Source organism: Parasteatoda tepidariorum, chromosome 1 (genome assembly GCF_982258835.1).
Source record: "Parasteatoda tepidariorum strain Cologne lab strain chromosome 1, Ptep-v5.0, whole genome shotgun sequence".
NCBI lineage: Eukaryota > Metazoa > Arthropoda > Arachnida > Araneae > Theridiidae > Parasteatoda > Parasteatoda tepidariorum.
The window spans coordinates 100,420,427-100,445,568 of record NC_141755.1 but is presented as its reverse complement, the minus strand read 5'-3'; the positions used below and the strand labels follow the sequence as shown (position 1 = coordinate 100,445,568).

General features: G+C 29.0%; 2 protein-coding genes across 3 annotated transcripts in view; one reads left to right on the top strand and one right to left on the bottom strand.

Annotated features, from left to right (window-relative positions):
* The window catches only part of CadN (neural cadherin), a 532,539-nt gene that overhangs the window by 368,560 nt on the left and 138,837 nt on the right, over window positions 1-25,142 (bottom strand). For both annotated transcript variants that reach the window (XM_087149551.1, XM_087149545.1), the window contains exons 11-13: window positions 20,798-20,988; window positions 19,937-20,126; window positions 5,868-6,050 (exon numbers count right to left, since the gene is read on the bottom strand). In XM_087149551.1, coding sequence (XP_087005677.1) covers window positions 5,868-6,050; window positions 19,937-20,126; window positions 20,798-20,988 — 564 coding nt within the window. The remainder of the gene's footprint in view (window positions 1-5,867; window positions 6,051-19,936; window positions 20,127-20,797; window positions 20,989-25,142) is intronic.
* On the top strand, window positions 13,826-14,756 carry PIG-C (phosphatidylinositol glycan anchor biosynthesis class C). The gene has a single exon (XM_016071780.5). The coding sequence runs from the start codon at window positions 13,901-13,903 to the stop codon at window positions 14,738-14,740; it is 840 nt and encodes a 279-aa protein (XP_015927266.2). The 5' UTR covers window positions 13,826-13,900; the 3' UTR covers window positions 14,741-14,756.

Genomic DNA, 25,142 nt, shown 5'->3' with positions numbered 1-25,142 from the left:
AGGAAAACCTCCCACGGTTGACGGCAAAGGGACTTTAAGCCATGATCTGTCTACCACTGAGGATATTTTATGTCAGCACTGTGGTCGATGCTAACTGGGTGCGGAATTCGTGTTGATCACGCACCGCTAGGATTCGAATCCGGTTCACCCCATTGGAAGGCGGAAGCCCTATCCCCTGAGCCACCACGACTGGCGACTAAAATTTTTATTCTTATTTTATATCCGTCGTTGAACAGCCGACAAAATTTTGGGTTTACTTCCACTAATGTTCAACTCCGCAGTCTTGTAATTTTGAACTAATCCTGAAGACAAGGAAACTCCTGGATCAGTACCCCTAGAGGTATTGATTTGTTATGGGAACATGGAAGACTTTGCGACTAGACAGAGCTGACATGCATCAGTCACCATTTACTACACGGGGAGTCTTCGGTTGGCGGAAATCGAACTCTTGGATATGGGCCCAGCGCCCTACCAACCAGGCTTTGCTTGACATAAAGTAAAAGTTTTAAAATCTTTTCCAATCTTGCTTAAAAACATCCTTGTGGACAATCGCAATGCTGAAACTATCCTAGTTTTCTATATACTGTATTTATTTTAGGATGACTTGGTAGATTCCAACCATAACACAATGAAAAAAATAATAAATTGCCTATAATATCATTTTTTTCCTCCTCGAAACTTTTCCAATCTTCGCTCTTTTTTTTTTTAAATTGAAAGAAGTTAATTACGATTTAGGAATTATTCATATTTATTTAACACCATTTTAGGCTGTTTTTATCCAGTGGCTTGTTTTTCTCAAGATAACAGAGTTAAATTTTTTTATGATGAGCATTTTTTATAATGGCAATTTTTTCCCGCAAAAAAATGCCATTATAAAAAAATGCTCATCATGATCAATCAATAAAAATGATTTTTAAAAAAATTGTCTTGTCTTCAAAATTACCGAGATATTGATTGTTAAAGTTTTTGTCTGGTATTAGGGGACCATATACTATTAGATCTTTAAAGAAATGCTTTTGAGACATATTACCATGTTGTTATTATTATTATTGCCATATTACTAACACATTATTGTGTTATGGTTGTATGGAAATGAAATAATTAAAGCTCTGTTAAAAGTTTTTATTCTTAATGGCAGACAGACAGCTGACAAACAAAAATGCAGAAGGAATCGTGATTTTAATTAGCTAATTCACTTTTTATAGAATAACATTTAAAAGAACATTTTGATCATATAGCTGGAGGAAATGGCAATCACTAGAGCAGTGGTCAGAAGTAGCGCGCTACACTGTAGCGAAACTACTGTAGTCGCTACTTCTTTACGTAGTTTGTAGTGCAGTGCGCCACTTTTTAAAAGAAATAGAGTAGCGTGTAGTGCGATGCAAAAAATAGTAGTTTGTAGCGATTTCTGGCAAATACTTTTAAAGTTGAATGAAGAAAAGAACGCAAAAAAATTTTCGAATGTGATCGGTCCAAATCCTTCGCAGGTCCTTCAACGCAAGCAATGAGAATGCCTCTGTGGCAAAGCTTTAATAAGATCTACGTCGGATGCTCCAGAGCAGCAATTTTTTTTCTTTCCATTTTGGTTGGCAGCAGTTATTTTTTCATCTCTTTAAGTTATTTCGTTCATTATCATTGGAAATCTTGTAAACAAAGGAATCATCGGCAATCGAACCATTAAGATTGAGTTCAAGAACGTGAAAATCCGATCATTAGACATAAAGTTATTCAGGGTGTTCCGTTTTTTTTCTTTTTTTTTCCGCACTGTACTTTACAGCTCCTGGCCTAATTATAAGACGTACTATAAAGATTCTATGTAAAATCTTAATTATCAGGTGATACTATACAGCTTTATTGTTTTTTCGCAGCTGAAACCGGTTTGAACTTATTTATGTTCCTGTATCAACTGTGTTTAACATTATAATGCAATACGGAAAAAATAAATACAAATAGGAAGTACATAAAAAATTTCCGGAATAGAACGCTATTACATGTATGTTTAATTATAAAAGTATTGTATATAAACTCGTGCAAAACAAGTAATTATTAAAAAAATTACAGTGCGTCTAATAATTTGTTCTAATTATTATAATATACAGTAGGGAACCGATTATCCGGAACGATCGAGACCATCGCTATTCCGGATAACTGATTTTTCCGGTTTTCTGAATCGCTACAAAAAGCTGTTTTTTTAATGTTAAATCCAACTAAAAAAAAATTTTTTTTTGGAAATAATCTTAAAAAGAAGAAAAAACGATGGAGTAATACACTAATGATTATTTCCAAAATGATGGTAAGGTTCTTTCTGGTAAATGATGGTAATCTTTCAAAAAAGAAAGAAAAATCCTAAAATCTTATGAGAAAAAAAAAAAATTTTTTTAAATGGCGGGAAAATTTATCGAATTTTGTTCCGGTTTTTTGGTTTTCCGGTTTTCTGATTTCCGGATAACGGGTTCTGTACTACTAATATAATGCTTGATACAATAAATATTCTATATTTATATAATAGATCGTCTAATGTATTCAATCGTCGAATTTATGTTATATATCGTCTAACTTAACCAATTAGATACATGAACGTAAACAAGTGCAAACCGGTTTCAGTCACATAAAAATAATAAAGCTGTATACTATCACCTGATAATTAAGATTTTAAATAGAATGTTATAGTGTGTCTAATAATTTCGCCAGGGTTTGTATTTCTTGGAGGATTATAAAAATCATTAATCACTTAAATCCCAAATATTTGATAATTTCTCAGCATTTTTTTATTATTTTCAAATTAAATATTCACTGTCAAGACGAGCATAGAGATTGAAGGTTAAAAGAATAAATTCGTAAAAAATGCTTTAGAATAACAAAGTGTCTAATGTAAAGATGAATAAAAAAAAATTTCATAACTTCTCATGCTTAATTAATCCAATTTTTTTTTTATTCAAAACCACTTTGAACATTGGTGTGAATTATGCTCTTCAGTAAAGCATGTACGTCTTCTAAAAGTAGTGAAGTAGTAACTATATTTCGAAAGTAGTTTGTAGTTGTTAAAAAAAAAGTAGCCGTACTTGTAGTTACCTACAACTGTAATAAAATAGTTGTAGTCAACTACAAAGAAAATGTAGTTTTTCCGACCACTGCACTAGAGTTAGAACATCTTGGAATGATATCCTCATTACATTACCAAGAAAGTGGCCAAATTTTTATTTTATATACTCAATTTTGAGTTTACGACTACCAATGCTCAAATCCATTGTAATCTTGAAGCCGATACAGGAGACTAACGAACTCTTGGATTAAGAATTGGGAAAAATTCGCATTCGCAGAGGCTTTTAAAGAGGAGCAGAAAGAAACCCGCATTTGCGTTACATGGAGAGGAAAACAACGAAAACTTCCCAAGGTTAGTTTGACGGCAAGGAATACTAATCCATGATCCGTTTACCACTGAGGATATCTTACGTCAGCTGTGTGATCGGTGTGAGCCGGGGGGGATTCGTATCAACCAGCCATCGCTGGGATTCGAACCCGGTTCACCCCATTGGAAGGCGAATGCTCTATCCCCTAAGCCATCACGGTTCGCAGTCATAGAACATTTTTTCACGAAGTTCGGGACTTTACTCAGTAATTATTACGCTTAATAAAAGTAAACAAATTTCCTGATTCGGTTGCTGAAATTTGGGTTTAATATCAAAAAGGCACATTTTGTTCCATACCCATTTTCTTAAATACTTATTTTGAGCTGTCTTTCTTTTGGAGCTATATCCATTTTCTAAAATACTCATTTTGAGTTATTTCCAAAATAAAAAGCTCTCTGACGAATAGAAATTACTGAATTCATGTTTAACTATTCAGAAGTTTCATTCATAATAATTTATTTTTTTAAAATTCATTCATAAATGAGACAATATTACTCATTTAGATGTAAAACGCTGCAGCATAACAAGTTTAGAAAATATGTCGCCGAAATCATTTATAAGTCTTTTATTTAAGGTATAATTTTAAAGATTACAAAGAATGAAATAGAAAAGAACTTTCGCTTGGGAGAAGAGTTAATGTCGCCAAACTCAATGCGCAGTTTTCTTATACTTTTTAAAGCAAAAAGCTACATTTTGTTGTGCCAAGTTCTCCGCATTTTGTGAAGATGGAAAAGAAGAAGACAAACTTTGCATGCAACCATCGATTACTGATGACATACTGATATTACTTTTCAGAATCCCACCCTCAGGGAGAAAACAGAGACTTTATTATAAAATAATACTTTCGAACAGAAGCTCCCAGGATTCTCGCCAAGAAGAACTTCCATTCTCAAGACTTAAAAGAAAGTTTTTTTTTTTCATTCATTCGAGAAATTGATTACCCCGAGTCGTCCTCCACATCAAAGAATGATGGATTGATGGCTTGATTACTTTCAGTCTACCCCGATTTTCAGGGGTAAACTTTCGTTTTGACCCGCGCCAAGTTCCTCGGGTGAAAGTCTTTTTATCACACGAGAATCCTTTATTGCCGAAAAATTGAAGAATGTAAGATTTTGTTCATACATTTAAAGAAGATTTTCAAGCGCCGCGGTTGAAAGAAATCTAGGCCAGAAAAATTCTTTTTTCCGGAAGAAAGTTCCATTATTTGTACAGTATACATACGGTATACAAAAAATGGGGGGGGGGAGAAAGAAAAACACTCGTTAACACATTTCTAAAAGAGCATTTCACATAAAATAGGAAAAATAATAATCAAAATAAAATAAACCTTAATAATTTATATATAATTTTTAAGAATTAATCAAATGTTGCTCTTCTCTTTACATACATTTTTTGCCATGCAACAATATTGCAAACTACAAAAAACTAATTGAAATTTGGGTTGTTTGATTTTGTAGATCAATTAAGACTGATTATTCCTTGAGGTTGCTAATTGATTTATGACGGGTAATTCATTGATTGATTATTTGAAGTTGTTAATTATTTGAGCTTAATTATTGATTGATTGTTAAAAACTATTGTTTCGTTGATGGATTGCTCGAGATTGATTTCTTGATTGAGATATTTTGATTAATTGCTTTCTTTATACTAAACTAAAACTTTTTGCACTCGATAAGGTTTAAGAAAATGCAAAAAATGATGATTCTTGGAGAAGTTTAAGTGTGAAATTCTTAAAACACTTTAACAACAACAAAAAAAGTTTTTAATTTTTATTTAATATAATATATAATAAAAAAATTTCATTCTTACTTGTACCTACTAATTAATGACATAACATTAAGATAGATAATAAAGATGTTTTTATTTCTTCTTTAATGTATTTTAAAAATTATATCAAAGAAGAAAACTTTTTTTATTTTATTATGTGCTACTATAGATTTCTTTAACTAATTATACAAAAGTAAAAAATTCTAGAAACGAAAACAATTAATTTTCTATTTCCATTTCGAACTCCAAGTTAATTATTAAAATTTTTTAGCGATTAAAAAAAATAGATTTTGCAGTTTTTAGTTAAGAAGAACTCCTAATCTAGTTTTCGCATTATAGGTATCGATTTTATCCCCACCTCCACCCTACGACTTCTCATTAACTCGGATTGTTCTTCTCAGAATTTAATTACGATGGTTTATTTTTGGGGTTCAGAAACAACCCGATTAAATCCTTCTCTCAAAAAAGTAAAAAAAAAAAAAACCACCTCCGACGCAGAAAAATAAAAATGGCCGAAATGGGTTCTCTTTTCGGTTGTTGCTAATTTGTTCCAACTGTATTTTTTATTTCCACCAAATCGAAGATGTCGTGGTAGCTCCCCAGACAGCAATGGTCAACTGAAACTCAATTAAAGAATTGAATGAACTCTTTTTTGTCTGTTTGTTTACCTAAAAAGAAGAAGAAACTCACCTTGTTGTTGGGGTAGGTACCATCCTTGTCACTTGCCTGAACCTGTGTGACTTTGGTGCCTGGGGGCATGCCTTCTAGCACAGTCTCCTGTTCTCTTTCGATGAATAATGGAATTTCGTCATTCACATCTTCCAGGACGATGTAGACAGTTGCCTCTGAAGCTAATTGCTGGATACCATTGTTCTGCAAAAAGAGAAAACTACCCGTGAGAATTTGTCTCTCTCTCTTCTTACAAGCAGTTTTTGGGACATGGAACAATTAAACGAAGAACTTACCCTTCTTCCACCCTGAAGAGATAACTTATTAATATTTATTAAAGCGAAATTTAATTTTGTAGATAAGGCAGTTTAGATTGCTACTTAAATTGGAAGAAAGAAAATGTCACGTGTTATAATGACAAAAAAAGTAAGTTTTTTTTTCTTTTTTCGATTCTACATGTAGAATTGAATTCGCTAAGAATATTAAAAACGAAAGTTAATTCACTTTAAGAGATTATTAATAATGTGATGAGAAATTTAATTTTTTGAAAAAAAAGGCAGTTTAGATTATCACTTAAAATGAAAGGAGAATGAAGTGTGCGTGTAATAATTATAAGAAAAAAGGAAAAGATTTTTTTTCCAGCGCGAAATATGAATTTAGCCACAAGAACAGAAAGAATATTAATGACGAAAATTAATTCAACTATAAGAGTACATTGTCTATTAGTAAGGTAAAACGATTAAGTAATAACGAGCATACAATTGTATAGTTTTTAAGTTTTGGCCATCATATAATTAACTGCTGACGGTAAATATGATAATTCAAACAGAGCATCGCTTTCTAATAAAATGCATTTAATTAGTTATGATTTGCCGTATAATTTAGAATTAAAAAATAATAAGAATCTATAATACCTATAAGAAGAATCGATAAAGAATGTGAGGGAAAGTATAAAATTATCGATTTTTAAAGGCAGAATATTTATTGGCTTACTTACAATGAAAGTGCACTGTAATTATTAAATATATTTATATTGATTCTTTAATTTCATTTCGATAAAGACTACATAAATCAAGCTAAGGTTATAACATCCGGATTTGAATATCTGCAAGTGACGTCATCGTAGGTATCGATCCTGATTGGCGGTTGAAACGCGGCGTTTGTTTATGTAAGCAACTGTTCTATCTGCATACGAATCCCATCAAATAAGAATTCGATATGCGATCTCTTAATCGACTATTGTATCGTGCGATAAAATCGTAACTAGCAAATTTTATAAATTAGTGAAATATGTAATTAGTACTTGGCAAAACAAAATATATGAGCAATATATTTTCCCTTATTAAGGAAAAGAAGCCGATAAGAACAGCTGTAACGTTAACACGCCAACTTAAACAACCAGTTGGAGCTGGTGTTATAGGTCTTGTGGTTGTGTATCTTATTTTATTTTATAACCGTCGTTGAACAGCCGACCCAATTTTGGGTTTATGACTGCCAATGTTCAACTCTATAACGTTGTAATTTTCAACTCCTAAATCAAGTATTGGGAGAAATTTGCCTTCCTGGAGGACTTTTTAATAGAACTAACCCATATTTGCGTTACATGGAGAGGAAAACCACAAAAACTTCCCAATGTTAGGCTGACGGCAAGGGGACTCTAACACATGATCCGTGTAGCACTGAGGATCTTTTGCGTCAGAGCTGTGTTGCAAAACGGGTGCGGAATCTGAATCAACCAGCCATCACTATGATTTGAACCCGGTGTGTTTGTGTATCAGCGGTCTTCTTCTTAAGTTAAGAATGTCCCATTTATAGTTAGAAGAACCATCTGAAACAGATTAGATTGTACGCTTATTCGAAATATCGGTTTAAACTTTACGTAAAATGTTTAATTTTAGAAACAACTGCTGTAATTTAATTGTTTAAATTTTCAAGCAATGAATCAAAAATGAAAGGAAAACGTTCTGATCAGGAAACCAGTTCTTTATTCTCACCTAATTTTAAAATAAATTATAAAGCTCAGCAACGGATAGCGCTGTTGAGTGCAAAAACCTAGAAAACAATGTTTTTTGATGCATGCCAGACTATTCCAACCGAAATATTTGACCGTATCTGTTAGCAGCGCCACGTTGTTTCCGTAACTGATAGAATTTGAAAACACTATTTTATAGTTTCCGCAATTGACAGCGCCATCTGTTGACGAACTATGTCCTTCCATTTTTCTGTAAATGATTTTTTTTAATCATCAGTCACTTTTTCGGACAACACACTGTAAAAATAAAAAAAAAATTAAAAAAAACTATCGCTACGCTTGGCGTTTAAATCTTAAGGATTATTTGTAGTAATAGTCATGAAGTATCAACTTGGAATTGGAATCGTTCCTGAACAACTAAAAATGTATTTATGTTTAAAAGTTTTAGCTAATAAAAATTCTAATTAAATTTTCTTTCATAATTATTCTAAAATTGTATTTTACTTATTATTTTTCTGATTTATTTATTATTTTTCTGATTTATTTATTATTTTTTCTGATTTATTTAATATTTTTTTGCTTTATTTATTATATTTTCTGATTTATTTATTATTTTTCTGACATAAGCAATATAAATTTAAACCGGAAACCATCTTCTTAAATACTTGCGAATTTTTTCAGGCGTAACATTTTCAAAATGGAAGCCAATTTTTAAAAGTTAAGAATCATCAGAATTTAATTGGACCATTAAAATAATGGAACTCAAAATGAGATTACACCCAATAAAAAAAAAAGAAAACATTTAGTTTTAAAATCTCTATAAGTTGACGAAGATTAGTTCACGTATCTCGGTCTGTTAAATGGAGAAAAAAAGTTTTTTTATTACCTTTTTATCAAGTTATTGTTGCCATAGAAATGAAAACGATTTCGAACGAAATATCAGAACAACAGTCGGAACCTGGCAACCGCTAACGGTATCTCATTAGAACTGGAAGCAAGTTACAAAATGTGGACTCGTTTGTTAAAATCTAATTTTGTTCAACGGTAATATACAAGGTTCAGAGAACAAAGAATAAAATAGAAAAAATGTGAACAAATATATAATAAGCAAACGAATTCTGTTCCGCTAATTCGGAGCACCGCATTAAATTTGGATTCTCATGCGAACCAATTAAGCTTCTTCTTTCTGTTAAGAAGAGGGAAATTCGGAATTAGGTACGGTAAAGATAATTTAATATTTTTGGAGGAGCTCAGCTCGACTAATTTTATGAATGAGTCCTAAAATATGAGCTAATGATTGAAAACAAAGTTTTTATTTCCCCGTCTGCTGAACAAAACTTATTCAAAACTTCTTGCTCTGCGAATATTTATTGAAATGAAGCATAACATTCTTACAGCATTGAAAGAAAAGTAATTGGTAAACTCAAAGCGAGAAGTTATTGAAAATGATTTTTACAGAAGTTTTAAGAAAGAACGGGGAGTTATCTATAATCTTAAGATGGTAAGTACAATAATGCGCCACAAATGAGCCGACGCCCAAAGCTCATTTTAATAACAATGGCAAACAATGCAACTATCAAAGACTGACGGTTACAAAATATCTAAATAAAACTATTCGTTTGTTATTTTATTTTATAACCGCCGTTGAACAGTCGACCCAATTCTGGGTTAACAGCAACTCCGTATCCTTGTAATTTTGAACCCAATCCAGAAGACAAGGGAGCTCCTGGATCAAGTATTGGAAGAAATTTACCTTCGCGTAAGACTTTTTTTTGATGGAACTAACCCGCATTTGCGCTACATGAAGTGGAAAACCACGAAAACCTCTTACGGTTATCCTAACGGCAAGGGGAATCTAATCCATGATCCGTCTACCACTGGGGATATTTCATGTCAGCACTACGGTCGGTGCAAGCCAGATGCGGATTCGTATCGACCAGCCATCACTGAGATTCGAACCCGGTGCACCTCATTAGAAGGCGGAAGCCCCTAAGTTTAGAACAATCGTTGCTTGATAATGGTTACTTTTAAAATTCGATTTCTCAGGAACTATTCGACTGATTTCGCTCAAATTTTGAATGTTGCCATTTAAAATTGAGATCTTTAAAATGTAAAAAAATTACATTCAAAATTATTATTGTAAACTATTTTACACACTGTATTATAGGTAAGTAAACAATTTTCTTTGTGTGCCGTCAAATTTTAAAATCGTTAAAATTGTGCCGCGACAAAAAAAAGAAGAAGAAAAAGTTCAGAATCACAGCTCTAAGGCAACAGTTAAATTTTTTTTTTTTTTTTTTTTTTTTTTTTTTTTTTTTTACTATGGAGTCCTAAATTACCGAACTTTTTTGGTGAAATCCCCCCCCCCGAGACTCAATGAATAAATTTCATTAGCAATTGTAAACTTATTAACCAATTAACGACTACTGTTCATTTTAAAAAATATTTAATGATTGAAATTTCCTGAATTATTTTGTAAATATTTAATGAATGTGCGAAGAATAAAATTTTTACATCGCGTCGATTGTCAATACTAGTTTTAAAATTGGGTTTTACATTAGACACTTGAATGTGTCTGGAGCAGCATTTAGTCTAGCTCATAATTTGATTTTAGTTAAAGCATAAATTGAAAAAAAAAATATGGTTTTCGTTTAAATAAAGACGAAAAATAGCAAAGCAAATGTCAAGAATGGAATATGAGAGAAATATACTTCTTCATTTTTGAATTCGGTTAATTTTATTCGATGCGAAGCACTAATACATACTCTTTTCATGGTTCAGTCAATGTAATGTTATTAGAAAATACATTTGTTAAAAAAAAAAATTTCTGTCTTCACAATCATTTTAATTAAATAATAATATTAAATAACGGTAATATTAAATGAATAATGCATAATTAATTATTATAAATTCAATAACAGGTTTCTAAAATCGTAACTGATTAAAAAATGCCCAAACTCTGGCACACCTGCGAACCTCCCATGGAATATCGCTCCGGCATTAAAAGTTTTGCAACCCATTTTATTTTTATTTTATAACCGTCGTTAAACAGCCGACCCAACTTCATGGGTTTACGACTACTAACGTTCAACTCCGTGGCCTTGTAATTTTGAACTAATCCAGAAGACAAGGAAACTCCTGGATCAGTACCCCCAGAGGTATTGATTTGTTGTGGGAACATGGAGGACTTTGAGACTCGACAGATTTAACGTGCATCAGTCACCATTTACTACACGGGGAGTCTTCGGCCGGCGAGGATCGAACCCACGACCTCTTGGATATGGGCCCAGCGCCCTACCGACCAGGCTATCCCGGCCCTTTTGCAACCCATTGCTGAAAATTTCAATAAGCATTTCGCCACTGCATCGCTGCAAAAATCGATCCCTTTGAAATCAATAAAAAAAATTATTAATAACGCAAATTAATAAACCTCTTTAAATTTAATAATTTTTATTAATAACTCTACAAATATTATTATTTGTTATATTTTGTTAATTTATTTATTTTGAAAAAAAAGAAGTTACATTAATTGCGTGTCCCGGTTTTTTTGCCGTTCATTTATTTTATTTTATTTATTAATTATTATTATTATTAATTAAAATTATAATTATTTATTTTTCTGATTTTTTTCATTCTTTTTATTTTTTTCTAAATCGTAACTGAAAATAGTGTCGGTACTTGTGAATTAGCATATTTAAGGTTAATCCTTTCAAATCATCCGCATTAGAGCTTCAATTATTTGCAAGTCCGCTCAATTTTTTCATTAATGTTTCTTAATATTGGACATTACATTTTTGTAGAGATGTTTCTTAACATAGCACTTGAAAAAAATATTATGTACAATTGCTTATCGATAATTAATTAACAAAGAAGATCCTGCTTCTTTCCTTTGTTATCAGCATAAAATTAACAAAAGCTATAAACATATTTTTTTCCTGATTATTTCTTTGTTTCTTATTTAGCGCTATTTGCGTTCAATGTTTATTTATTATCATTTCTTAGTGTTACTCTCTGCTATTATTTCGTTTTTTTATTTTGACGAAAAGTTTGAAACTAAAAGCGATATCCATTTTAAAGTAATCCTATAATATATAATATCTTATTAAGAAACATTTTATAATAAACATATTTAAAACGCTGTATGACACAGTAACAGTACATGGCGTCGTAGAGGCCCAATTTCTAGGAGGGGACGAAATTAAATTAACCTTTACAATAGTTCTCTAAATTTCACACACAAGAAGAAAAAAATTCTTAAATGTGCTAAGTACCGACAAAAGATTTTTTATTTTCAGCTTTTTCTTGTTTTTAACTTTAATTTATCTAAATTAATAATAATTAATTAATTTTTTTCATTTGTCTGAAATATTGAGGGGTAACTTATAGAGATTTTAAATTTTTGCCGGGACCAATACAATCACACCCCATATACTCATACGACGCTCATGGTTTTACAACTACTAAATAGTAAATAAGTCATAGTGTTTAATTTTGTGGGGAGCTTTTTGCAAAATAGTGCTCAATCAACCCATACAATAAAAATAATTAAAGCAAAAATGTAAAACACTGTTTGTAAATAACTTTTCGAACCAAATAATCTCTTTTAACTAGTTTTAAAAATAACTAAAAATTAAAGCGGAATTTAAAGAGAAAAATTGTATACAAAATTGATTGACGGATTTTTTTTTTAGGTGCTTGTTGAAAAATGAATCACTTAGAACCCCAGGTTTCTGACTATATATCTGATTTTTTTTTTCCTCTTCAAATTATACTTTAAAAAAGAAATAAGCTTTTTTCTAATATTTCACAAATGATTAAGTAAGACTTATTTTCAAATTCTTTTCATTTTATTTATTTTTTATTTTATATATTTATTGTGCGTGCACAATAAATAGCATTGTTGTGGGTACGATTGTTTTCCCTCCTCTTTCCTTCTGTTTTCCTTCTATGTGAAAAATAAAAAAACAATGTTTTCAAACGTAGAACACTACAAAATAAATTTCGGAAAGTAAATTACTTAAAATAAATTTTTAAAAAAAACTACAATTTTGTAATTTTTGTTATTATTTGTTTCATTTTTTTTTTTTTTTAATATCACCGGTGATTTCATTATTTTTTATTTTTTTGCATGCATATATGTATGCAAAAAAATATATTGTGATGTATTGTGCACAAATGCCCAGCTTGCCCTACTCTTTATTTTTGGTGCATTTTCAGCAAAAAAAAAAAAATAATAATAATAATAATTCTTAAAAAAGTTTAGTTAGCCATCATATCTCCTAAAGAAATAAAAATCGATTCCGCTTAATTATAAAAATGAAGTTAATAAAATAAATCCTCATTAGTCAAAGTGGAAACGTCAAAATTGTCTAGTGGAAACTGGAAACCATAGAACACTAATTATGATTAATTGATTTTTTTTACCTCTGTTATTAATTGGTGAATAAGTTTGACTCTATAATTGTCAACCTTTATTTTTAGACTACGCTTCCGAAAGGAAAAAGCACTTTTCCGCCCTTTTTCTTTTAATGAAGTTTTTTCCTTCGGTCAATCTTTTTGTTTGAGAACCTTAAAATGATTTTAAAGCTTTCTCTTTTCAGCCTTTAATGAACAGCTAAAATATAATCAGTTCGAAAAACTTACAGTATTTATTTTAATTACAAATATGAAATATAAAATAATCGATTTCGTTTACTAAATGTTTAGACAGATGGCACTACTAATCGTTTGAGACATTTCAGTTTAGAGTGAAGCAAAATACTCTACTGATGAAACTATTTTTAAACATTTAGTACTACGATTATTGACATTAAATGTAATAAAAAGTCATTTTTTCTATAATATTTTTTTTATTTCCAGATAATAAGAATTAAAAAAAAATTTAATATAGATTCAATATGAAAATACAGATTTAATACAACAACGTCACAACGTATCACTTAAAAAAATTGTTTGATATTAAAGTTTATAGATGGCAGCACTGAGAATACTTCGAAATCGATTAAAGAAAAATTTTTGTTTAGAAATAAGAATGTTTGATTATGATTCTCTCAGTAGAAACCTAACGATTATTAAGTAAAAAATGCCTGAAAAATGGGAAAAGGTTCTATATAAGAAACAAAAGTACCCAGATAATTATGTGGATGCATCTTTCTTGTCAGATTTGCGCAAAAATGTTAATCTTTACCGATATTCTTGGTGGGAAGCCTTCATCAAGGTTTGTTTAGTTACGCACGAAATCTGCTGTACCGTTTTCTTTGTCATTATTTTCATATTTATGGAAGAAAATAATCTATCGGTAATAAGAATTCTAGGATTGTTAGCTATTTTAACTGTTTCATGTTTCTTAATAATTCAAATAACATCTGCATATCAGTGGACTATGAAGAAAAGCTACTTCTATGAGTATTTCAAAAGTGCTGTTATATTTTTCATTTTTGGATACATGTTTTCACCTGTGCTAAAAACATTGACTCAAACTATCAGTACTGATACAATCTATGCTATGGTAGTACTAATGATGATAGTTCATATATTGTTTCAGGATTACGGAACTGATGCTGCAATCGTTTCGGGCACTTTGTCAGTGAACTCAGCTTTATTTGCAGCTGTGTGCTTAGCTTCTAGATTGCCTACTGTATTGCATACTTTTGTACTCTTAGTTAGTGCTGTTATATTGTTTGTATTGCTACCTTTAATGAGGAAGCAGTTAAAGAACAATGACTTTGGTTTATTAATAACTACATCATTGTTTTTTCTATCTGTAACAACAGCTTTAATTCACATTTCGACTTTGTTTACAATTTTGTTTATACTTCTATGCCTAATTATAAATATAATATTTCCTTCTTTGTTTGTTTATTGTCAAAAATATAAAGAGAATATATTTGGACCTTGGGATGAAGCGTTTGTGAAAAAATAAATTAACTCCATCTAAATGTGTGTTTCATATTTTCATTTATTCAGCCTATTTGATTGCTATAACAATTTTTTAGTTTTAATTAAATTTTCAAAATATTGTAGAAATTAGTAATAAATAATTTATTATTAATAAATTATTCCTTATAAAAACAACTGGTTTTCTTATATTATTCACATGCTTTGATTTAAAGAAGTGATTTTTTTTTATCAATTTGTATATTAAAACATTTACTTAATTTAAAATTATAATATTTTCGCAATATTTTAGACTTTTTTTTTTTTTTAAATCAGTTGCAAATAGGTTACAAGTTAAAACATACATAAAACATTTTTTTTTTAACTTTGCTTACATATGTGAAGAAAAAATATTCATAATTTTTGCTTATTCTGAAATTGCTTTTCTGCCTTTTTTTAAAAATTAATTTTCCGAAATTACTGAAATATGCCCTTAAAGGAAAACGAAAAAATATTTTTTCTCATATATTATACAAATACTATATTCTTAGCGTAGAAATTTTTTTTTATATTCGTGAAGTTTTTTTGTACAATTTTACATTAATTATTTTTTGACAGTCATAGAAATTTACTCTAGTGTTAACTTACCAGTTCATTTTCTTACATTAAAGACTTCGTTAAAAATATATTTGCTTTGTTAAAAATATTTAATTTTTTAATGACATTATATGAATTTTTTTTATAGAATTTTTAAAATTACTTAAAAACAGTTATTGAGTCTTTGTTATCTTATGTTTTTGAAACACACTTATCCAATTTTGTATACACTTACTTCGTTTTTAATAGTATTGATTTGTATTATTCTGAAACTGTTATTCTGAATTTTTTTTAAAATCAGTTTTATAGCTAAGAAATGTACCCTTGTGCTAACATACTGATTCATTTTGATATAATTAATAGTACATTTCTTTTGTTTAAAAAATTTAATATATATTCCTAATATTCTTTTTTTTTTGTATTTTTTTAGAGCTATTTTACAAAGCTATCTTGAATTCTATCTTTGTCAAAGCTTATACCAATTGATTTGTATCATTCATTCTGAATTATTATTTTTTTTTTTTAAATCAATACCTATTCATTTTCCTTTTACTGTAGGTACATCTGCTATTTTACACAATTCTGAAACTGTTTCTTTGTCTTTTGCACCCAAATCTTGAAATGCATCCTTGTCAAACATACCAATTCATTTTTTTTACTTTTACATACCGTAAACCGGGGTGAGTCTACCCATTTTTTCAGTTTGTCAACTTTCAAGTGGTCAAACTTTTGTAAATATTAAAGAAAAAAGGCTTTTAATAGGTGTTTCGGAATAGCTATTAATCCCTCTTTAAAGCTGTGAAATCGATTTCAAAAAATATTAAAAGTTACGCTGTTACTGTATATTTTTATAGAACTGCTGACAAATCTCTCATATGGGGCGAGTCTACCCATTCTACTAAAATGAATGTTAACATTGTAAATAATCAAATTTTACTATTAAATTGTTATTTTAGTTACTATATAGGATATTTATGAAGTAAAATTCATAACTTTATTATACATTCCATTTTTTTATTCATAAAATAACACAAATTGAGTATTTGATCGATTATCACATTTTGATCACAGTTTTGTTTTGATAATCATTAACATTATAAAATAACATTTTTTTCAGATTATTGTTAATAAAAATAAATTAAAATTAATATAAATTTACAATTAAATAATTAATAAATAATAATAATTAAAGATTATTAACAAAATCATGGCATTTTTTTTTTGTAACATTTAAATCCATTTGTTTTGCGAATATAATTTCAAACCATCTGTAATAATAAATAATAATTTATTTAACTTGCATTATATAAAAAAAGTTAATTTTGTAATATAAAAATTGAAAAAATAGGTAAAATAAACATATTTTATATTTACATTTATATTTAATCTATAAATTTTCTTATTAATGATAAATTTATCAATGCAGAATTAAAATAATATACTCAAATTCATTTAAAATGATTTAATTTTAATATAAACAAAGTTCTAAATTATATTATTATGCTTTATTAAAACTAAATACGAATGGGTAGACTCGCCCCACGAATTCTGGCTTTTTGTTTACAACAGCAAAACTTACATTCTTTTTGTTTTTTTTCATATAAAATTAATGAAATCTAAGTCTTAGATTAGTTTATCACTTTACCAAAGTGAAAATAGTAATAATAATAATATACTGGCGGAACACCAACTAAAAGTTTGCTGATTTTCAATACAAATCTCTCAAAAGACGTTTGAACAGGTCGGTTAAAAAGACACCAAATAAATAAAAACGGATCAAACTACTACCGCGCCATCTTCCTTAGAGTCTGAACTAAGTCCTCCGTCGGTAAAATTTTTTTTATTTGCAATTTAAAATAGTGAAAATTAAATAAAACTAAAATGGGTAGATTCACCCCTGGATGGGTAGACTCGCCCCGGTTTTACGGTAGTTTAAAAGTGTTGATTCCTATTATTCTTAAAATGTTTTTCTGCAATTTTTTGAATCAATATTACTATACACTTACATAAATTTATCATTGTAGATACATACCAATTCATTCTCATATTTTTTTTTTTTTTTTTTTTAAAGAATATTTCTCTTACATTATACATTTACTTAATATAAAAGGATTGATTTTTAATCACAATATTCTTAAACTGTTTTAAGATTATTATTTTTTAATCAGCTCGTGTCTTATTTCAAAAATTGTACACCTCTGCCTTATTTTCGCTGTCAAACAAACAATTCTACAAATCAGACAAAATATTTAAAACAGTAATATTTTTAAGGTTCAGTACCTCAAAATTAATAAAAGTGTAGTCGTCCAGCTATTCAAATAATGTAACAATTAAACTGACTCGGCAATACTAATAAGAGAATGCAAAGTTTAAAAAAAAAAAACTCAAAACATTTCATGATTCCTGAAACTTACATTAGAATTTTTTGATTTCATGATTGACTATAATAATTTATTTGAATATGTCTTATAATATATGGAAAAAAAAATAATTCTGAAAAAAATGCTGTAACATAGTTTTTTATTCATACACAATGAGGAACATTTTTATAAAAGAAAAAAGATACTTATTTTTTATAGTAAAAAATTTTAATTTTATGTTTAACCCTTTATAGAGTTATTTTTTTCTAGCAATGTTACATTAGCATATTTTTGAGATAGAGATTGCTTTATAAAAAAAAAATTCATTTAGCTTTTTACCTAAAATTAGTTTGATTAAGAAGAATTTTTTTTAAATTTCTTTTTTGGTAAGATGATGGATTTTCAAAATTTTACCTACTTTAAAGAATTAACCATAAACTTGAACACCTGTGCTTATTAAAAACCAAATTTATAAATTCTCTGTTCATAACTACAAATAATGCATAACACAGTTTTGCCCCAGTGTTTATCTCGGGGGTCCTGACTCAACACTCACCTTTACTACTACCCTCATTTATGTGAACAAAGTTTTTTATTATTATTTTTTATTTTATTTATTTTCTCAAGTTATCAGCAGATGGCAGCACAAATTATAACTCCAGTAGACATTTAAAATTAGTAAAGTTGGTATGAAGCTTATAAAAAGAATTGAAATATTAGTTTAGCAACATTATGAAATAACTGAAATTTATTTTGAATAGTTTTCAATTTAAATTTTTTTTAGAGGATCATTTCTTCAAAATTGCTTTTCTTGATTGCATACTTTTGACAAAATGACAGACACCCTTGTTTGCACTATTCTGTTAAAGGCAGAAGTTCTAACCAAAGTATGGTCACCAAGGCTTCTCAGAAAATAATTAATTATGCACAAAAGATGTCCTAAGTTAGATCGAAGGTTTTCAAGCACTTATTACTTTAAAACAGTTGATATTGAAAGAACATATGCTGCAGCACAAATTCATGCAACATGGTATAAACTTTTTTCCTCCCTACTTCATGGTTTTAATTCAAATTTTTTTCAATAGATGGCACTGCAGACAGTAAACCTATTAGTCAAAAATTATTAAATGTGTATCACAATATAACACACTAAGACATGTGAGTGGGTCTGATATTTCGAAAGTGTTGTCATGTAAATTTAATTTGTTAAAAGATTTTCACATACTCGTGATTTCTTTTTTAATTTTTTCCTTCATTTACATGCTGACTATCTGCAACGTCATATATCGGAAATTCGTAAACTAAAACGAGGATCTCTGAGAAGCATAATTACATAAATTTGTTGCAGGATTTTTTTTTAACTTTGTTATTTTTCTGCTACAAATTTTAAAAACTTCACTGAATTTATTTTTTCTAATAAATACGTTAATAAACATAGCTTATGTGTTAAAATTTAAGTTGAATTTATTTCTATTTTAAGTCGTGACTATCTTTTCAAATACGATGCTTATAGTATACGAGGATTAGCAATGACCAGAATCATAGAATTAATTAGTCAGCAAAGAAAATGGATAAAGGAAAAATAGTAGAAAAGTTGGATTAATAATTATGTCAGGTAACCTTACAAGATGTCTTGTTTAATTACCAAAACTGTCTTTCGCTATTACTATTTTTCTAGACATTGTAAAACACCCACAACACTTAATTTAATTAATTACAAAGTTGCTAAAGTAAATATTGTTTAGGTCGAAATTTGCGTAATTGTCATTACCTAAGTTATCTTCGTTTTTAATTATATCAAAAATAATTATAACGTAATAAGTTGTAAAATTTTATGCAGACATTTTTAATAGTTTCAGACATTGCCAGAATTCTTGAAAAGAATACTTGACAGAATTCGTACAGAATTCTTGAAAAGAATACTTTTCCATATAATTGTAATCTAACTGCGATATTCCAGTACCAGTAACGCACGTTATTCAACAGAATACTAGGCTTAAACCTCCTGTCCAACCAACTCATTTCAAGTTTTAACGCTAAAACCGATCGCTCAGATCTTCAGTGGCCTGCGACGCCATCTCTCGAAAAATCTTTGTAACTAAAACCAAAATTTTTCTATTAACTTTTTTACTGCCTTCACAATCTAAAATACCATTTGTTCCATTCCTCTATCACCTTTTGCCACCGAGACTTACTTTTAATCATCTGCTGTGTGGACAACCTGTATGTTCACCTGAATAGAATGAAAGTAAGATCAGTTTGATGAATGGAATATTTTTACATACCTCTACTCGGACTGTTAAGTTATACTGTTGGATTCTTTCGTAGTCGAGCGGGTAGTTGACTTGGATGTCGGCCCATGTGTCGCCATTCAGATTCCTCTGATCCAAGTAGAATGTATCCTTCTTGTTCGTCTGTTCTGTACTGCCCTTCATGAGGGTGTAGAATACCGTCGGATTATCCGGTATTCCTGAGCTGCAAAAGAATACAAAAATGAGAGTTATTTGAAAAACATTTACAAATATTTTCAACTTTTAAAATAGGTTATAACTATTCCAAAATGATATAAATGCTTATGTGATATCGTGTACCGTATTCTTACGTACGCATAGTTCAATTTTTTTTTTGTTCTTCTATAAAATGTACTATAAGCAGTACGCAAAATACAAAAAAGGTTCTGGTTTCACTATGATAAGATTTTTCTAATCTGATCATGATCATTTGATCTAATGATCAGATCTTTTCGTATTAATGAAACTTTAATGGTACAAGGAACATACCTATATAGAATAAATACAGACGATGTTTAAATTTGCGGAATCAGATACCAAATAATTTTTTCTCTGAATTACAGTATCTTTTTTGATAGATTCGACTCTCAACTATAGAAATGGAAACAGCCACAATACGTAAAATATAGTTTCACTTAGTTTACTTTAAAACTGACAAGTATACAAAAAAAAAAGCGTTTTTGTGCATGATTTCATTACTAAAATTTTTTTTCCAACTAATTAATTTGTATATTTAAGGTCAGGCCTTCGGGCTATAGTACGTAAAAATCCTATCATTTGACCATAAGTTATTAAGGTGTTCACACTTTTTTTCGCTCTATCTGTGAATTAAAATAAATAAAAAAGCATTCTTACCGAGCTTTTATGGAGGCGACCACTTGTCCAACCATATAGTTCTCCTTTATAAATATGGGACCATAGACAGGCTGATCCCAAATAGGAGGATTGTTGGCTCTGTCCACCACATCGATGATGACCTCCACAGTCGCCCTATGCTGGGGCAGACCTTTGTCCAAGGCAATCGCTCTCAAGTGGTACTGGTCCCTCTGTAAATCGGTGTTAAACATACGTATTTTAATATGCAGACCTGTTATATTCTAATTCAATGTTTAACAAAATAAGTGATTTTTATTATAAGTATTTTCCAAAATCAAATTAAGGAAAATAAATAAAAAACAAAATATTTGCATATAGTTTTTAAGAGATGGAATTAAATATGAATATTTTGATAGCAATATCAAATACCTGTTATAAAATTATAAACCCACCAGTTAAAATGAATTTGTTTATAAAACTAAAAAGATGTTGATGTATCATTTTTCTGAATAACTTCAAAGACTCGATTTTTCATCGACTCTATCAAGTTTTTGAGCAAAGTTTTAGGAATTTTGTCCCATTCATCCATGATAGCTACTTCCAAGTCGTATGCAGAATCATATTGGCGGTTATTTGCATACGCTTGCGTAGCTAAGTAGCACATGTTTTCTGTAAGATTAAGATCAGGACTTGGCCAGTTTAGAAACTCGATTTTTTTCTTTCTGAAACCAATTTTTAGTAGATTGGTTTTGTAGAAATTTCCAAATTTTAGCCTTTCAGATGTGGATCAAGAGGTATGAGATGTTAATCAACTAGTTTTTAAACAATTACAGTTCATTTTTCCGGAATTTCTACGCATGTCGCATTTGGCATCAAGCGCAAAAGCTCCCCATACCATCACCGAGCCACCACCCATCTGCATACCGAAAAAAGAATTACGAGGTTCTGTCCGAAAATCATGCCAGAAGAGTAATTATTACCATTCGGGCCATCCAAATTTTATTTTATTTTATAACCGTCGTTGAACAGCCGACCCAATTTCATGGGTTTACGACTACATACGTTCAACTCCGTAGACTTGTAATTTTGAACCAATCCAGAAGACAAGGAAACTCCTGGATTAGTACCCCCAGAGGTATTGATTTGTTGTGGGAACATGGAGGACTTTGAGACTCGACAGATTTAACGTGCATCAGTCATCATTTACTACACGGGGAGTCTTCGGCCGGCGAGGATCGAACCCACGACCTCTTGGATATGGGGCCAGCGCCTTTAATGAGTCTCTCGCCTCTTCTCGCCTTTAATGAGACTGCACATATATATGCAAGTAAGTATACACGCAAACCTATACTCTGCGCACATCGTAACAATAATATAATATGAGTGAGAATGTAATAAAATGATAGTAAATTTACATTATGTACAGTAAATTTACATTATGTTTATTTTAAAATGTTTGTACACATTTGTAATGAAACATTTTCTATTTTATTGTATTTATATGCATGTTAATTATTGTGATTATATTATATATAGGTATAATTAATGAATCTTGAATAAAGGATGTAAATTATACCTTTATATTTATTTTTAAAAAAAGATTTCTATACGCGTAGTTCCTAGATGGGAGCAAAGCACAGATCTAAACTTCAAGCTCTGACAACAATCTAGTTTAAATTTTAATTGACACTAAAAATTTGAGATTAAATTTATATTTCTGTCAAATAACAGGAATAAACGTAAATTATTGCAAATGTTTTCTATTAATACCTTACAAAATATTTTTCCAACTAAAAGACTCAATTTACTGAGCTAATGTAACAGTAAAAGAAGCAATACATTAAACATTGTTTAAATGTTAACAAATAAAAGTAAGAATATTTAAATAGGACGGTTACTTGATAATATTCTTAACAAGTTTCAGCAATAGATAAATGATATTTTACTACGTGTAAATTTTTTAGAAAAAGCAATTTAATGTTTAAATGCATGTCGAAAAACGTAATGTAAGAAACCACGTTTTTATTTTAAAAGAATAATATATTAAAGTAAGCATTTAAACTTATTTATACGTTCTTAAAAAAACTTTTTTTATGTTCTTTTGTTTTAAAATATTTCTGCAACAGAAGGCCATGTTTTTACACGTGATATATAAGATTGTCTAAATCAAGCATTCTTTTTTTTCATAATTGTTTTTGTTTTAAAGAATCTGATGTTCTAAACTTCAATGAAAAAAGTAATTATAGTGTTAATTTTATTCAAGCAGAAAAGTATATTACATAATTAGTAAATATTTGGTGCTGTTTCATATAAACATCATTTGAATTCTGAATTTGCTACCCATAGCACTATTTTTCCATTAGCATTATATTCATAAGCATTATTAGCATTAACATTATATCTTTAGCATTATTAAACAGTTTGATAAGTATCCAAACTTGGATGAAAAGAAACAATAAAATACCTGCATTTTGTTGTGATTCCGGATTTCTACATGCTTAATATTTGAAATTTTCAAGAAAGCTTTTACTTTAATAATATTGCATAAATAGTAAATTGTGATTTACTATTTCTTCACGTTTAATATTTAAAATTTTCAAAATAGTTTTTTTTTAACAATGTTACATAAATAGTAAATAATATTTCTTCATGTTTAATATTTGAAATTTTAAATAAAGTTTTTATTTTAACAATATGCATAAATAATAAATTATGATTTAAAATTCTTTTACGTTTAATGTTTGAAATTTTCAAAATAAATATTTATTTTAACAATATTGCATAAATAGTAAATTGTGATTTAGGATTTCTTCACGTTTAATATTTGAAATTTTCAAGAAAGCATTTATTTTAATAATACTATTACATATATGATAAATTGTGATTCAGGATTTCTTCACGATTTAGGATTTGGGATTTAGGATTTCTTCTTTTCTCAAGAAAGCCTTTATTTTGACAATTTGAGTATTAATACTTGTACCTTGAATACTGATATTAAATATAGCTTTTTCTTTTAAAAATGATGATCCTCAATTCTAGGCATCCATTATTTATAGTAACTTAATAAATATTTAGAAAAATTGGTAAGAGTTCGCCACTATTATATATGTTTCAATACTTCAGCTACTGCTATTTTCACTCCCTGTTTAGTATTATTTATTTATTGAGGAAAAATATTTATTTCGTTTTATAGAGGAACTGTTTTGAAGTAATAGTAATGCCGATTGGGAAAGCATTTATAGTACAGAAAAAAAGATATGTATCCTATTGCTATTTCCAAGGCATTGTTATAGTTATATGTCAGGCATTGTTATAACTATACTTTTGTTACCAAATATCATGAAGATACTAAGACTATTGAAGATACTAAAAAATTAGTAATCTTGATCAGTTTTCTCTAAAAGTTTTAAAACATTTTCTTATTCTAATTTCTTAACTTTCAGAAATATGCCTATTTCATATCAAATAAAACATTTACTACGGTTACGTTCAAAATCAATTAAAAATTTTTTTAAAAAAAACTGTTGATCGCAAAAATATGACTTACTGAAAAATTTTTCATTATTTCAAAACGCTTATTTATCAGTTTAATTAGGTATTTCATGCTGATTAGGTTATAAAAAAGTTTTCAAATTCCTCAAGTAATCAAATTCCTCAAGTAATCAAATGGTATGCAATTACCAAAAAAACTATTTCCACGTTTTGTTTTTGCTGTAAAACCTACTGCTATTTTGCCTAAATCTACTCAAAACTTTTTAAATAATACATATAGAAGGATGAAACTATTTTAAAGTAATTGAAATTCTTGGAAGTTTTAATGTGAGGAAGTTTAAAAAAAATAAATTTCTGAACAGTTAGTTTTGGGCATATATGGCAGTACTTTTACTTTCGTTACTTGTACCGCCGGTACAAGTAAAAAGTACGTACTTTTACTTGTACTTCGTTACTTTTTAAATTTAGTACTTTTACTTGTACTTTCGTTACTTTTTCAGGGAAAAAGTAGAAATATCGAATGAAATCGTTACTTTTTTCTAAAACTCGGTAAGCTTTCTAAAAAAAAAAAAATTTAAAAAATTACATTAAAAAAAATGCTTATGTTTTTTTTAATTTATAAAATTAATGTGCAATAGATATGCATTCACAGCTAATTTCCTGTTTAAATATCCTCTGTTTCAACTTATACTACACATTCAATTATTTTTTACTAGCTCAATGATCACAAAGTTATCTGAAACCCCGTGTTTGCTTTGTTTATGACTGTGCTTTCTAAAACGCGTTTCTAAAGAGTAAAACAATTTTAAATCAATGGTAATTTAAATAAATAAAAATAAGAAACTAAAAATTAAAATCAATAGATAAAATTTCTTTTTCGTGCAAATCCATA

Coding starts and splice junctions, on each gene's coding strand:
- PIG-C (XM_016071780.5), top strand. CDS start 13,901: ATGCCTGAAAAATGGGAAAAGGTTCTATATAAGAAACAAAAGTACCCA.